General features: G+C 32.7%; 1 protein-coding gene across 1 annotated transcript; it reads right to left on the minus strand.

Annotated features, from left to right (window-relative positions):
- Window positions 1-2,425: 2,425 nt before the first annotated feature.
- LOC123665158 (mycosubtilin synthase subunit C) lies at window positions 2,426-16,596 on the minus strand. The gene is made up of 16 exons (XM_045599502.1): window positions 16,476-16,596; window positions 15,520-15,667; window positions 13,598-13,731; window positions 13,315-13,491; window positions 10,100-10,326; window positions 9,483-9,759; window positions 8,964-9,131; window positions 8,688-8,846; window positions 8,138-8,277; window positions 7,725-7,815; window positions 6,130-6,342; window positions 5,403-5,544; window positions 5,019-5,161; window positions 4,200-4,346; window positions 3,566-3,723; window positions 2,426-2,866 (listed from the first exon to the last, which is right to left on the minus strand). Exons 1-16 carry the CDS (start codon window positions 16,594-16,596, stop codon window positions 2,726-2,728), a joined length of 2,586 nt encoding a protein of 861 aa, XP_045455458.1. The 3' UTR covers window positions 2,426-2,725.
- Window positions 16,597-17,256: the final 660 nt, after the last annotated feature.

Below are 17,256 nucleotides of genomic sequence, written 5' to 3' on the forward strand. Positions count from 1 at the left end.
GTTTGACTTGGGAGTAAGCTGGTTAGAATGCGTGACGAGAGAGTTACGAACAGTGTGATCGGGCGAACGGAAGTTGAGAGGGAGTATAGGTTAGTGAAGACAAAAAGAAAGAGAGTTACGTTTCGTAAGTTTTACTTCAGTCGTGTGATCTAAAGCACACTTTTTTTTTATATTAAGCCAACACAATGCATAATGTAATATACCACTCTAAAAATTATAGTAATAAAAATAGCGAACGATCAGTATGTAACTATGTACATTTACAGTAGTTCAGCATCTTTATGTAGTGGCCATAGGGTTGTCACATTTCTTTTTATTTCTCTATTTTCCTATATAATTGAGTATAAATATTAATAATGTTTTTTTCTCATACACGGAGAAAGAATTGATTATCACATTATTTCTTATTAGTTCAACCGATCAAAACTTTAGGAATATGGAATCGTGTAATTACATTTTATACACATCAAAAGGGGTAGATTGAAAATGGGATATTTACAGATCCCACATTTAAACTAATATTGGAAATTAATTGAAATACACATATTGATACTATTAATAAATGCAAAACTTATAGGGATTTTCTTATATTATTGTATTTTAATTAGTGGAACGTGTTATCCCAATTAGAAATGTCTCATGTGAATGTTTGGCCGCTTGGGCTCGTGGAAGAATCATTAGAAGTATTTCTTTAGACTATTACAATTACCAATACATATTATTATTAATAAGAGATTTAAAACTAATAGAGCTTTTACAATTTAGACTTGCATACATAGCTTTAAGTGTTTAGAGATTTTTTATTGTATTGTTGCAATATCACACGTCTAGTCAAATCTACCTAGTCAATATAGTAAATGTAAAATTCTTGTTTTATTTTATTATCGTCGATCACATTTACCTTCCACGTTCCTTCCATTTGTATCCGTCCATTTCGTCCTTTCAACTGTAATTAATTTGAAGTGTTATAAACTAAAAGTATGGTGAGAAATTTTTAAGCAATTCTTAAAAATTAGACATTATAAATGTCAATAAAGTATAAAAATTCTATTAAAAATGTTTCTACCTGAAACACAGTTTGTGCTTACGTAAACAGTTGCATTATTTAAAAAAAAAAATGTACCCTAAAATGACATTTTATGACTGAATGTTTTGTAATTTAAAATACAAATAATAAATAATAATAAACGAATTACGACACAGTACAAAACCAGAATCAAAGCATCAGTATGGCCTATATAGAGTAGGATATCAGGCCGCCCATACCTTTCTTATTTTCTGATGAACACAATAAATCCATCAGTGCGTACAGTAAACGTATACATACATACATGCTAACTAAAGCCGCCGGCTAATTCTCAATTATCAGTTGCTAAAAGTGCGTAAAATGGTGCTAACATAAGTTATTTTCTAATGACTGATTTTTACCTATTTTGTAGAGATTATTGTAAATAATGAGAAATTGACACTGACAGACACCTGGCTATCGTCTGCGGTATGAAACATTAATAAATGGGGAATGTAACTATCGTGTCATCATATTTGAATTATATACATTAAATTAAGTAATAAAACCAATATATTGTTTGAAACTTTTATTCATTAATAACATATTAGGATTACATTGTATTCAACAAGTCCGAAACCGAATAAGGAGACCTATCATTTCTCAGATACAAGACAAGTAATGAACACTTTCTAAATAATTCGTCTATATCTTAAAGATAATATAATCACAGTAAACCTATTAATTCTACTGACTAATCATAACTTTAAAAGTGGACTGATCTCAACTGACTATGAAATTTTCTAGTAAATTTTTCTTGCAAAATGTTTTAAAGTTTCTGTGTAAATATTGTACGTCTTTTATTACTCATTATTCTCTTCATTTATTAGTCAGCTATTTGTATAAATTAATGCATTTTTTACAGGCAAAAAGGGCTTAAAGGTTGGTGGTGGTGGGCCTGCCTGCAGGCTTGCAGGCCTACGCCTATCTACCCAGGCACTTCCTCCGAAAGTTTGAACACTTAATATTTTTTTAACTTACTACTCATAGATGGCGTTAGCAGTTACTTATGTTCAAAGTAATACCAGTTGGTATTAACCAGATACAGATTTAGTTAGATTGTTTAGATCAGACCCTTTTACATACATATTAATGATATATAATTTATAAATATATTTTTATATTAAATAATATAATTTCAATCATACTGACCAAAATTTTAACGGAATGTAATATTTTATAAATAAAAATTAAAGGATAAAACTATAACTTAAATTAAAACGTAACACACTACTTTGTACTGTGTAAACAAATAAAAATTTATCACAATCTTAAAGTTTGTAATAGGAAGATTATTTCACCTGGCTTCGTACTGGAATTGTCATAGATATTTATTATTATTCCTACAAGGAGTTTTTTTGGTGCGGCAATCATTTAAAAATTTAATAAATTTAAAATTTGTCGATAAAATATGCATTGTAACCGAATCCTCTAGCTAATACTATTAACAGGTACAACAACCGAAAAAAATCGTTTAACAATATAAAGGCCTATGACCTTTATAGGTTTAACTATTCTACTATATAGTGTATACAACTTCTATTTAATCAAAAAAATGAAGTTATATTTAGAAAACAACTATTTAAAAAAAAACCTAGAATGTTATAACAATGTCTGTAGATTTAACACGTTGGGATTTTTACAATAAATACGTATTATTTAATTAATTGGTTTCCAGCAAACAATAGCACGCATGTCGTCGGGAGCTTTACCGAAGGGCCGGTCGCCATTTGGCTCAACGTACTCGTTTATTTGATAATCCAGAAGCGTTTGGAAACCGAGGACATCGGTGCCCAATTGCTGAAAAAATAATTAAACTACAATGATGATTTAACATAAAATATAAAATACCTATCTTTAGTGTATGTCATACACTTTATACTATTTCTTATACCATATTTGGTGCCTTTTAGATGTTTTATTTATACAAAACTAAGAACTTATTTTGTACAAACTTATAGTTTATATAGAGAGGGAGTGCAGAATGCTATTTTTTTATTATGCCTAAAAATAGGTACATTAAATCAATAATAAAAAAACATTACTCTACCGTGTATGACACACACACACATATATCCTCTTTTTTTATTATTATAGAAGTATAGTATTCAAAAAAAGAACCTTAATAATGTTTAAACTTTTATTTTAAACTAGCTGACCCGGCGAACTTCGTATCGCCTAACACAAACTTTATCGTATGGTATTAAAGTTCAAATTGACTTTTAAGTATTATCACAAATCTTTTGTATGGGAGTATAGAAAAGTGTTGTTTTTAGACTTTTTCAGGAAATTTAATTTTTTTTTAGAATTTTTCTCTCCTAAGAACTATTCTCGTACTTCAAGGAATATTTTAAAAAAAGAATTAGCGAAATCGGTCCAACCGTTCTCGAGTTTTGCGCTTAGCAACACATTCAGCGACTCATTTTTATATTATAGATTAATTATGGTCGAATTGCGACAATTGGGCGAACACTAGCTAAAGTAAATCATCAAACTCACCTGAGTCAAAGGACTGGTGTTAGTGGTGAAGACTCCTCGAAAACGTCTCTCGCGCGCGACTCTCTCTGTTCCTAACTCAAGTAAACGGATAGCGGATACGTTGTCTTGTGGTGACAGATGAGAGTCTGTCGCCATCATGAATGAGTGTAGGATCGTTCCTGAAATTGAAAAACGATTATTATATTATTGGAATTGTTATACTTTGAGATGATTTTAATTTTTCCTGCAACAAAGACGCTTATAATTAGTCTTTGTAAGTACAAGTACGTATAAGTTTATAACAATAAAAAGAAATTACAAAGCAAATAAATAAGAAAATTATAATTTTAGTTTTATAAAAGAAATGATGGACACGCATTTAATAAGTGATTTCAATGCATTTTTACTTTATTTACGTTATGGCAATTAATCTGTCTAATAGAGTTCCTTCTTCAATTAAAAGGCTTTCTATCCCCAAAACCAGAAATTAAACATAAATTCAGTATACAATACATTATTCTTTGTCTCAAATCTAAGTGATATTAGCGAAATCATCTGTGTTATCTTGAGAGTTTGTATTCTTGAGAGAACAATAACAAACCCATCAAAATAGATAGAGGAAGAACAATACATTAAAGTTTATGGGGAGACTCACCCTTCCCCTGAGGCAGCATGGTGTCCCGTACGGAACCTTCAACGTATTCGAGGAATCCCATAATCCGCGCCAGGCCACCGCCGAGCTCGATGTCGGGCTCATCGCGTGCGTCGAAGTTCAGCGCCACCGCCTTCGGTTCACCCGACGCTGAGGAAATATTGCATTGAAATCTCAAATATTCCATTTATATTTTAGGAATATGGTGGACTAGCGACCTCTGTCCCTCCATATTTTTTAAATGATTACCTAATCACCAACATATCATAGGTATACTAAAACCTTTTCCGAATCTCGCTGCATCTTGTGGTATAAGTATTATTCCGATTGGTTTAGTAGTTTTCGCAGTATAACCGAATAAAAAAAACCAGCTCTGTATATATAAGTATAGATTATGATAGGATAGGAACGTTAGTCAATAATATTTGAGTATCACAATTTGCGCACTATAAAACTGTTCTCTTTAACTTTAAACTATATATTTGTTGCACTGATTATTATCTCATATACTCTTATAGTTTTATAAGAAAATCATTAACTTATACAGAATATAAACAGATCAATTAGTAGAAGTCTTGTGAAATATATACCCGTCAATCAAAACAGAGCATCATAAAAAATTGAAGTTATAATGATATAGATATATAGGTATACAATCATTAGTTCCCGTCCATACAGATAAACAATTTTACAGAGCAGTTCGGAGGATACGGATATTAAGAATATAATTAAAATGGCCGTGCTTAATGCGATAAAACATTAGGTATTTCTTAATTACTTAGTCTGAACTAAGCTTTTATATACATATGTTAGAGTACTCACGATCCTCCAATACAATACTAAGGCCAGCAGCCAGCAACGGTCCCCAGCAAGCGTCGATGCATTGTGCATAGTCGTCGCGGGAGATTTCATGCTTCACGAACTGTTCCAACTCTGCCTTCTCGTAGAACGATGACACTATCATTCTAAATATAAAACATATTGTTACATACAACATATAGCTACTTGTTTTACCAAACTATTCCAAATCTTACTGAAGGAGTATAAATCGAACCTGCACCTTTTGAAAATTAGCTTTGTTTGTGTGTTCCTGTGATGAGTAAGAGTGAGAAAGAGACCTCCTGGGCCCCTAATCATTTACCATCAGGAAGGGCGCAAGCTTGTTTACGACCTCAAAAGCTAAAAAAAAGTCCTATCTTAACTCACTCTATAACGTGCTCCTTGTGGTCGTTTCTCATCGGCCGGATCGTGAATTTGTTCTCGTCTCCTTCTCTCGAATCGTCCGGGTTGGTCGTCAAGTGTGAGAGGACCTCACCCAGGTTGCTCGATTGTAGGAAGTCGCTTATATCTGTAAGAGTGTAAGAAATACATCATGAAATATTATTTGAAGAACTTATTTTCAATTTGATCTTGTCATAACGACTTTTTTTGAGCTGTAATATGAGTAAATATTAGTAATTTGACAGGCAAGTATTTAGTTATCTTCTATATAAATAAAAATGAATGTTGCTAAGCGCATAACTCGAGAATGGCTCGACCAATTTGGCTAATTTATTTTTTTGTATGTTCCTTAAGGCCCACGGGAGGTTTTTATAACAAAAAAATTAAAAAAAAGTCATCACTCAGAAAACATTACATTTATTTTACTATTAACTATTGACAGAACGAATGTCTGTCCGGGCAGCTATTTACAAATAAACAGCTTCACATACGCGGTCGTCTATTCCTAACTTAAAATCAATGTGTGTTTGGTAACAGCCATCTGTTATATAAATATATCTTTAAACATACATACACATAGTACATATAATTATCGAGACTCGCTATGGCAATCGAATCCACAATCCTTGGAACAGAAATCAGGATAACTGCCAACAACTCTAACGGGCTAGTCTGTTGCATTATTCGGAAACTAAAAAATAATTATATTTACCGATATAATACCCCTTGTCCCTCAGTCTGGTTATTGTGTAAATAGAGTTAAGGGAATTTCCTCCCAATTCGTAGAACCCTGCTCTGACAGATAGGGCTCCTCTGGCGGCTCTGCCTAGGACCTCGCCAACGGTTTCGAACAGCACCCTCGCTACCTCTAAGTCGCAAGGGTTGACTCCAGTATAGTCTATTTCTAGAGGAATATCGGCATCGTCTGTAAATATAATAAATAGTTTTATACAACAACTTTATCTTTATAGTTTTTAGTACGTATTGAAAGCTATATAAAAATATTAGTTTTGAATTTTTGTTGGGACGTTAGGGAAAAATGATGAGAGTAAATGTTTACGATGCGCGCGCACACCGGCTCAAAAAACCGACACCCTGAAGTTAGCTAGTTAACGAAGAAGAAGTTAGCAAAGCGAAGTTATCTAGCCAATGAAGTATAACTTCTTACGTGCGTACATAAATACACACAAACTTTTTTTAAAGTAATTCCTAAATATTTCACTAACAATAAGTATATGAACAGTAGCAATTGAACAATTAAACCATAGCCTATTCGTGTTAAGATAATTGTGTTTGCTTGCAAAAGAAAAAAAAAAAACCGACAATAACTACATCGAGCAGCAATACAATGTAGCTAGACGAAAAAATAGTCAAGTAAATACGCATTATTAGAGTCTTCGGTGCGACAAAGCCAGTCCTGCGGTCACCAACCCGCCTGCCCAGCGTGGTAACTATGGGCAACACACACGAGTTCGCGCCATTGTTGGTGCGAACTTGTGGAGGCCTATGTCCAGCAGTGGACTGTATTAGGCTGAAGTAAGTAACAAGCACCAGCTTTCGCTTAAAAAAAGAATCATCGAAACCAGTCCACCGAGTAAAAATCTATAACGTAACATAAAAAATACAGCCGAATTGATAACCTCCTGCTTTTATGGAGATCAGTTAAAAAGTTAAAAAAAAATCATACTTTTAATCTTTCATTTTATTCTATTTTTATAAATAAATTATTAAACAGAAAGTAAACGGTTTATAATTAATATTTAATAATGAATAATTTAAGTAATATTTCTTTTTAATTGTAATTGACTTTATCTTAACACTTTAAATAATGTTTACAAACTATACATAAATTAACAACATTTAACATAAATTACTACTGAGGTAGATCTTTATTTATTAATTAAATTAGAACAAGTTATTAGTAATTTTTGTATTAAAATAATAATATACGCATCAGACTAAACGGATCCCTATAGAATACTATTTAATACTGTCTCGGGGGTTCAGAAACACTCGCACACACACACACAATCGCCTCACCCAAGATAAACGTATATGGCCGATACAAATGTTTGTCACTAGCGGAAATCGAACCCGCGACCGCAAGTGCAACAGCCAGTGCTATGACCGGTGCGCCAAAGCGTTGTCAACATCAAATAATCACACTACGAAGTTTACTGGCACCGTCGCCTTCCAATTATGATTTGTCTACATATAGAGTTAGTTGTACTAATTTATTTATAAATATTAATTGTACTAATTTAATTTATTAATTTATTTATTTAGAAACAAAGGAGGCTTACACACCGTTATTATTTGTATTTTCATACATCTTGAGTAGTCCCTGTCGGTCGACTTTACCGTTAACAAGTAGGGGGAACTTGTCAATTACAATGACCTGAAATATTGTAATTAAACAGGTAATGACTCTGCATTTACTTTATATTGTGAAAAGTTATAAATATCCTAGTGTAGAGCAAACATTTCTATTAGTGTAAAAAAGAAACTTTACAACATGTTGTGCTATGGTGTTTACATAAAAAATACACAAAAAAGTAAATCTAAGTGATATTAGCCCAATATTAAAGACGCGACTTTATTTTTATTGCTAGGCCATCATAATCTCATGTAAGCAATCCAAACGACTAATAATTATTAAATATATACAGTATTTATTTTCCTTTAATTGACATTACCAGAAGTTACCTCACGAAACTTACCTGTGGTATCATGTAGTTTGTCAGTGAATTTTTCAAAGCTACTTCGATGTGGTGTCCAGAAAGTCTTGCATCCGATTTTATAGTCACGAACGCCAAAATTTCAGGGTTGCCAGATGCCAATCCATAGCAGAGTACTACAGCTATTCAACATAATAGCGTAAAAATATAAATATACAACAGTTTTTAGACCTAGATAATTATAATATTACACCTACATTTTATTTCACGTTTCACTTTTAAAATCGTAGCTAGCTATATTAATTATTCCAAAATTGTTTTTCTAAGGTACAATCCGATATTAAAAAGTTGTTACAAATAAAAGAACTTTTTCCTTTTTTAAATTACTAAAATAATTCCCAATGTATTGTCAACGAAATTTCGAACTTTTATATACTATGGAAGAGAGAAGGCATTGTTAAAAAGTAATATTCACCCACATACAAACGATCCAACATATAAACGATACACATGGATAAATATTCACTTTAAACGAAATTTACCTGAACCTTAAACAAAACTTAATTATCATTTAATTTTAAAAGAAATTTACCTTTATCCACACCCTGTACGGCGCTAACAGCACGCTCTACTTCTTGCAAGTCCACTCGGTGTCCTCTGATTTTCACTTGTGAGTCAGTTCTACCCGCGTACAGGATTACTCCTTTGTGAAGTATTCCAAAGTCTCCGGTGCGGTACAGACGGCCGAAGTCTAAATAGGAGTATAAGAGTCTTTAATAATTATAGAATCGGTTCCGTATTCAAGTGTGGTCTTGACCTCAATGATATTGGACATTTGGTATGATGATTTAATTATTGCAAAACATACCAGGATGTGCAGCGTATGGATTGTCACAGAACTTGTCAGCTCCCTGTCCACCCACGTAGCCTTTAGCAAGGTTCCTACCAGATACCCAAACTTCTCCTGGTTCTGATTCTCTTGATGGATTCATTTCCTCATCCAGGAGGTACACTGCGCAATTATCAAGTGGTGCACCTTTCGGGAAATTATTAAATATAAATTAGTTTCACACTCTGAATAGTTTAATTACTTTCAGTTATGCACTTCTAACATGATTTTAAATATTTGAATTTTGATGACTATTCCCATAAAATAATAACTTTGACCACATCTTCTTGGGATGAGTATTATTCTTAAAAATTAAAATTTTTATTATGTTACGAAATGTTTGCTAAGTACTTCTATTTTTATTATGCTAGACTAATATATATTTCGACTTTGTTGATAAATAAAAAATAAAATTAAAATAGTTATTTAATACTAGTTACACTTGAAAACAAATTGGAAAGAATCAGTATTTTATAATTTTCAATAAAGATTACAAACCTATTGGTATAGTCTGAAACATATCTAACTGTCCAGCCTTCTCCAACACATAATACGTTACATCTCCCATAACCTCAGTACTTCCATAGAAGTTAGCTAGTTTGTAGCCGCTGTGATCGCCAAAGTATCGGAAAAATTCGAAAGCAAGTTCTTTGCTCAGAGTTTCTCCAGAACAGACCCATAATTTGAGGTGCTGTAATGGTCTCTCAGATGGAGTCAGGGACAAATACATTAGGATAGAACGGAGAAGGGTCGGGACAAGGACTAACCGTTGAACCTGAAATTTGCAGAAAAATATAAAAATATGAAACAAACCAGTATTGTGGTAGGGCAGGAAATATCTTGCTCAAAATGTTGAACAATCTAACTGGGTCATCATCAAAATCAAAGCTAAATAATACTATTCTGAAGTAGTATTGTGTTCCTGTGGTGTGTAAGGTAGCCAGGTCACTGGAACTATCAGGTCAACGCACTTAAAATGCTCCAAGAGTAATAGGCCTCCAAAAGTTACGGTATCCGCTTACCATAAGATGAACCGTGCCCTTGTTTACCTTTTTGTAGTGTAAAAAACTTTGAATTTAAATCTTTCTACAAATTATATGAATTCAGTTCTTTACCTGGTAGTCTGCAAAAACTCGCACTAATTTCTGGGGATCTCTTGTTGTCTCTCGAGACAGAATCAACAAAGAGCGCCCGTGCAACAGTGGCCCCCAAATCTCGCATACAGAATCGACAAACGTCAAAGCAGTTTTCCATACGCATACTGTCTCTGTGTCCGTGTATGGAAAGTTCCTGAACTGCCACCAGAGTCGATTGCAGATCGCCGAGTAGGGAAGTCTCACTCCTGAAAAGAAGGTTGAAAAGTTAATACAACTTCGTCTAGTAGTATAATTAAATAACTCTTTAATTGTAATGTATCTGTTTAAATTTATAATTAACTAGCTGACCCGGCGAACTTCGTATCGCCTAACACAAACTTTATCGTATGGTATTAAAGTTCAAATTGACTTTTAAGTATTATCACAAATCTTTTGTATGGGAGTATAGAAAAGTGTTGTTTTTAGACTTCTCAGGAAATTTAAATTTTTTTTAGAATTTTTCTCTCCGTAAGAACCATCCTCGTACTTCAAGGAATATTTTAAAAAAAGAATTAGCGAAATCGGTCCAGCCGTTCTCGAGTTTTGCGCTTAGCAACACATTCAGCGACTCATTTTTATATTATAGATATTCTGCACCTGTAGTCATCAGTATAGCTACCTTTTTTTGGCAAAAATAAAAATAAATTGTTAGCTAATTAGATTACCCTCCTAAAATATACATATAAAAATCACTATTTTTATATTGGGATAAATTAAGTTTTTGACAGAATTTTTTTTTTTTAATTTTGGTAATAATAAATTAAGTAAATATATATCCCACCAAGTTTCAGGTCATGTTAATAGGTATGATTCAAATATGATAAAAATTACAATAAAATATAACTTCGTTTATTCATATTATGTATATTCTTCGTTAAATATATTGCATATGCATGCAAATATATTCATGTTATGTAACTGAGTTATAAATTTAAATTACTCTTCAATTAAATATACATATACTAACTCATAAATTTGAAGTAAGGCTCGCTATTTATAAAGCGGTGGTAAGTGTGGGATTTATTTTAATTTTGTACTATTTTAAACCTTACTCGTAAGATTCTCAAGATTTATTCAATGAAGGTGGATTAATTCTCAACTTACTAAACTAAAAATTATTTTAGTATTAGTCACAAGTATACACAGTATTTACAAGTTACACGGCGTATAAACACTATAATGGAGAAAATATCAAAGGCTGTAAAAGCATCATAGGGTATAAAATAACTCAGATATAAAGCATCACAGGCTGTTAAAATCATGCTACAATTAGAAGTTGTGAAAAAAAGGAAGTCAACGCGCTTAAAACCCTGAATGATGTTTACTATAAATAAAAGAATTTTACGAAATGTCTATTTATTACCTTTTATGCTCCGCAAAATTTTAGTTTAAATATAAATTAAATAATAAAATGCTAAAACGAGAGTTACTATAATTATGAAAAGCTATGTTTTTATTAGTAGGGTAGTAAAACTTATATTTCTTATTATAAGTAAGTGACTATAATTGAGGTAACACTATTTGTGGGTATAGGTATCTATCTACTAAATGGGTAAAAGATGCTGATATGGGTAAAACTAATTGATTTTATTTTTAAATAACACATCAATATTGTTCATTATTAATTTTAAACAAATAGTCACGAGCATAAACGTTATAAGCAATTTAATGTAAATAAAATCGAGGTCCAATTCAATAAATTGAATTTAATGGTTTAATAATAAAAAAGGCAATTCATTGAATATAAAACGACTAATGGACACGGGTGAACCTTGGTTAAAATAATTGTATTAGACAATGAAATTTATCCGTGACCTCATAAACGCATAATACAACTTAATGCATCTTTGTGTGAAGTTTATTTTAATTTAATTAATAATTGATCTATACTTAATATTATTAAGTTAATGTTTTTTTTTTGTATGTTTGTTTTTGTGGTCTTGCATTATTTTTTATCACTTGAAAAAAAGATACTGGACTGTTAATATACTGTATATTAACAATCATTTTAATACATTATATAATTATGATATATGTATGATGATATATATTTCACTGAGATAGGGTACACCAGGAAATCTGGAGCATTCCGACTGGGGAAGTACCGAGGTACTCTGAGGCAGTGATCCTTTGTAAGGTCGAGACCTTACAAAGTATTACAGCTTAATAATACTGCTTTCAAGCAGTGTTGTGTTCCTGTGGTGAGTAAGGTGACCAGAGCTCCTAGGGGGATTGGGGATAGGGTCGGCAACGAGCTTGCGATGCTTCTGATGTTGCAGGCGTCTTATTAGCTAAAGTAATCGCTTACCATCAGGTAAGCCGTACGCTTGTTTGCCGATCTAGTTCTATAAAAAATATCTTATAACACTTAATTATAAAACAAATGAATCTATTATAATGTAAATAAATAAATATTTACGTGAGAGATTACAAATTTATTACAATTTTTAGAATTGTAATATTACTTTTTCAAGAATGTATCTTCAGAAAGTTGCGGAATCGAACCAGCCGCGAGCTGAGACGGCTATTGAGTATTGCGTTTAGCAAAATCAAAATCAAAAATTATTTCATTCAAGTAAGCTTTAAAAGCTCTTTGAATCGTTTCAATTTGTTTTAATTAATTAATTATAGTTAAAAGTGTAGCTAACACCGGGTTAGAAAGTAGATTCTTCAGAAAAGAATCGGTAAGAAATTCCGCAGTAACTCGTTTTCTATTACACAGATTGCTACCTACCTACATCTCTTTTGTATGCATAAAATTATAATCTGTGCAATAATTGTAGCTTGAATAATAAAACAAACAATTAGTAATTGTTTGATGCTAATTACTTCTCCGCTGGGAAATCTATTGATGGCGAGATTTAATTGAAAACGAATTTTTTAATAACAAATCTTTGCTATTTTTATTTTCCTTTATATAACGGATTTTACAATTATTTTAACAATAAAGATTTTAATTAATATTTTGCTTTTATGTTTATTTTTTAATTCTCATTTTTTTTCCTCTACCTTTCTGATTGATGTAGAAATTACTATTTTTATATTTTATAGTAGCATTTAGTATTTTTCATAAAATTACATATATTGAACGTTTATTATAGTTACTATTAAGCAGTTTTTCTCTCATAGAAATAATAACAAATCTACAACTTTTAGTTGAAGTAACACAATAAAACGACTTGATATAATCCTACCTTTGGGTATTCCAGTACTTCCAGAAGTGTACAGAACTATAGCAATAGTGTCTGCATCTGTCTGTACCAGTGTTTCATCTTCGTTGGGTCTGTCAGCCGGTAACGCGCTGGCTTCTAGCGACAACTCCTCGAAAGATACAGCTGGTACTCCACTGCCCGCGAACATGGCTGGGTTTGCTAAAATATAAAAGATATTATATTCTAGCTTATTTTCAAGATCTAGATGATTGATATCCTCTAAACATAATTATTGCCAGTAAAATATTATGAATGAATGACTTACCAGTGTCGTCATAAATGATAAGAGAGGGTTGAGCGTCCTTCAGTATGTGTGTAATCCTTCCTTGAGGGAAGCTCGGCTCCATGGGTACGTAGGATGCGCCTGCTTTCCATGTTGCCAGAAGGGCTATTATGGTACTGGAAAAATATATATTTGCATGTATATTTTCCTATAATATATATCTATTTATATACATTTATGACATTATACTCGTGTCATGAGGTTTTACTTGTATAAGTTCCTATCATATGTAGGTTATTTTCAATAAATCTTAATATAGAGACGGTTAAATTTTTTAGTCATAAGTAATTTGTGTTTTATTTTTGTAATACGACACTTCAAAGTACTTAAAATTAATTAACTTAAGCTAAAACTAAGTAAAAGTTTACAGAATTTGAACTTGGGCGGATATTAAATATATATTTCTATCATTTACTATATGACTCGCTAAACTGAGGCACAGCGAGATATATACTGCTCAAAATTTTCGTCGGGGGTAGGTTCGACAAAGCACTTGCGATGCTTCTGGAGTTGCAGGCGTCTATAGGCTACGGTAATCGCTTACCATCGGTTTGACCGGACCGTATGCTTGTTGCCGACCTAGTTGTCTAAAAAAAATTAATACCGACTTTTTTTGCAAATATATAATTTTTTTAATATTTTTTTAAACCTCATCTTGTCAATAAATAAATAATAATAATAACTATGAAATTAAATTTAAAACAACTACGCGAGTTATTGATTTTATGCCTAAAATGGTTTCCATCATTTTGGAAAATATGTTATTTATTGTTTTCTAATGCTTACGCAAGTTTCACTATTTATAATTAATCAACTTTTTCGAATTTTATCGCGGTTTATTAAGTTTTTTAAATGCCTGACGTTTTGGATACTTTACACCAACTATGGTCACAGGAGGTCCTATAAAATCCGAAAAAGTTGTTTCAAATAATATTATCTGTTATGCTTCAAACTGTTGGATTAATTTTTAGCTAATAAGAACTACCGCAATGAAACCTGTATTCACGTATAAAAACCGAATCAAAATTGATATATTCTTTCGAGAGCTATGTTGCCATATACAGCAGCAATTTTATGCAGACTTTTGAGTTGACGAATTGCTCTTTAATTTAATAATCTCTCATATAATTATTTATATAAACTTGAAATCATAACAATACTGTTCATTCTCTTTATTTAATGCTTTCAATAGTGCGAAACGAGCACAGATTATTTAACCAATGTCACGTAGACATTTACAATACTATTATTAAAAATATCTTTCAATGTCGTCTGTTATTAAAAATAAAATTTATTACTTGAAATTTGAGCGTTTTCAACGACCGCCTTGGTGTAGTGGTGCAAGTAGTCGTCTAAAACATTAACGGTTCGCGGGTTCGATTCCCGCGCGGGGTGGATATTTGTATTTGTACTTACAACAATTTCATTCCAGTTTAGATGTCTGGCCTTGTGGATCTCCCCACCGTGCCTCGGAAAGTACGTTTAGCCTTCAGTCCCGGTTGCTATCATAAATACCTAAAAGCGACCATTACTAAGGAACATATCCGCTCTAATCCTAAAAATAAGCTTCATAGAGAAAGAGGTCTATACCCAAAAGTGGGATTGTTACAGGCTAAATGCGAATGCGAATGCGAAAAGTGCTAAGTTTGGTTGTTTCACCATTCGGTGTTTGGTCTATCCTTTTGATCTATAGTCTATCCTCGTTGAGAAAATATTGTCACATCATGGTCACTTAGCATAGCATGTGTCATTATATTTTCTTAACGCTAGTAATAGATGTTCTATTCTTAAGAGTATCTCGACTATTACTTCAAATATATTAGAAAATTCATATTAAAACTTACTATTAATTATAATATTAGCTACAGTCCAATTAAGTTAATTAAAACAAAATGTTTTCTCACTTGTGTGTAGGCTGCATGCATACTGCGATTACATAGTCTTGATCCCGGTTTGGTCCTGTGGGACGCGCGTGCGCGGCGATAGCTCGCGCCATCGCGTTCGTACGTCCCTCCAGCTCCGCATAGCTGACGCGTACGTTGCATGTCTCGTCTGGATCAAAATTATATTACAAGATTAACTGACAATTTTTTAAAGAATAACTGCACAGTTTCTTTCTGATTCTTCTTTGCAAAATTTACATTCTGAATCGGTGTTAGCGTTAGGTGTCATATGGGGCCCTGATAGAAAACGACAAGTATTAAATTATAAGCATTTACGTAATTTAACTGTCCCAAATCTCATATTATATCAGTCAGAAAAATAAATTTACACGTTACTTCAAGCCTATCGAGGAACACCCGAACAAACGAAACTTGTAACAAAAGTGTGAGCGATTATTACGATTGATTAATGACGTTAACCTGAGCTCACTAAATAGACGCCATTGTTTAATTGATCAAGTTTTAATTATTACTCGAACTGTAAGTTTTAGCATTCACTTATGGCAGATGTAAAAGTAAATTTGGAGGCTCCCGTAAGGTCGACAGTCCTAGACAAGGGCCCTATGTGCCCTTATGATAAAGGCGTAACTGCAAATGACTATTTGTACAAGTACTAATGTCACAATAACAGAGTTGTTAACATTCTAGTAATAAATAACAAAAAGCCCACACTTAATAGCCCGAGTAGATTATTCTTGTGTCGGGGGTCCGAAAAAACATTACAGAAACACAAATGGCGAGATCACGGCCTTTCTGCCCTAACCACCCTGACACCTATATGACCTATACAAATGTTTGCCATGCACGGGGAAAGAATACGTGTCTTGTAGCTCCAAGTACTGTGACTTCTGCGCCAACTTATCATCGTCGTAGTACAATGAATGTTTGAATGTGCGAAAAAAGTAGTAATCACCAACCGAAGTATATAAGTGCAGTTTTGTCAGCGGTGCCTATGTGCTCAAGGTGCTTGGTCAGCGGCGCCGCTGCCAATGGAACCCGTTTGCCCGTCACAACAGAAACTCGCGGCAGCGAACCCATTGTTTACCTGGAAATAATAGATAGGTATATTTAAATAACTCAAATCAAAGTCGACTAGACTATAAAATACAGACTATAAAATAAATTAACTGGACTTAACAATCTAATCTGTTTTAACCTGGAGTAATAAACTACGCATTTATTTGGATTATAGTGAAGACAAAAGAACACGAATGTTTTTCCTATGTTAAGTAGAACTGAGGAAACACTTTACTACTTCTCTACCTTTTCTTTTTCCAATAACAGTCTACTTATTAGCTAGTCTATAAATTTTACTAAGTTTATCATAAGCGTTACATCAATTTTACAACCTATCAACTTAATGTCCAGTTAAACTATCGCGTTTAGAAGTCTATTAAGAACGTTCACATTGTTTCATAGACATAATTCATAATTGTATTTGCTCGCAAACGAAAAAAAAACCGACTTCAATTACATCGACAAGTAATACAACGTATCATTACATCATTACAGCCTATACAGTCCACTGCTGGACATAGGCCTCCACAAGTTTACGCCAAAAATAACGTGAACTCATGTGTTTTGCCCATAGTCACCACGCTGGGCAGGCGGGTTGGTAATACAACGTAGGTCGACGAAAAAATTTTCAAGTAAAAACGCATAATTCAAAAAGTAGTTGTTACATTTTAAATTAATTTA

This window comes from Melitaea cinxia, chromosome 23 (assembly GCF_905220565.1).
Source record: "Melitaea cinxia chromosome 23, ilMelCinx1.1, whole genome shotgun sequence".
Lineage (NCBI taxonomy): Eukaryota > Metazoa > Arthropoda > Insecta > Lepidoptera > Nymphalidae > Melitaea > Melitaea cinxia.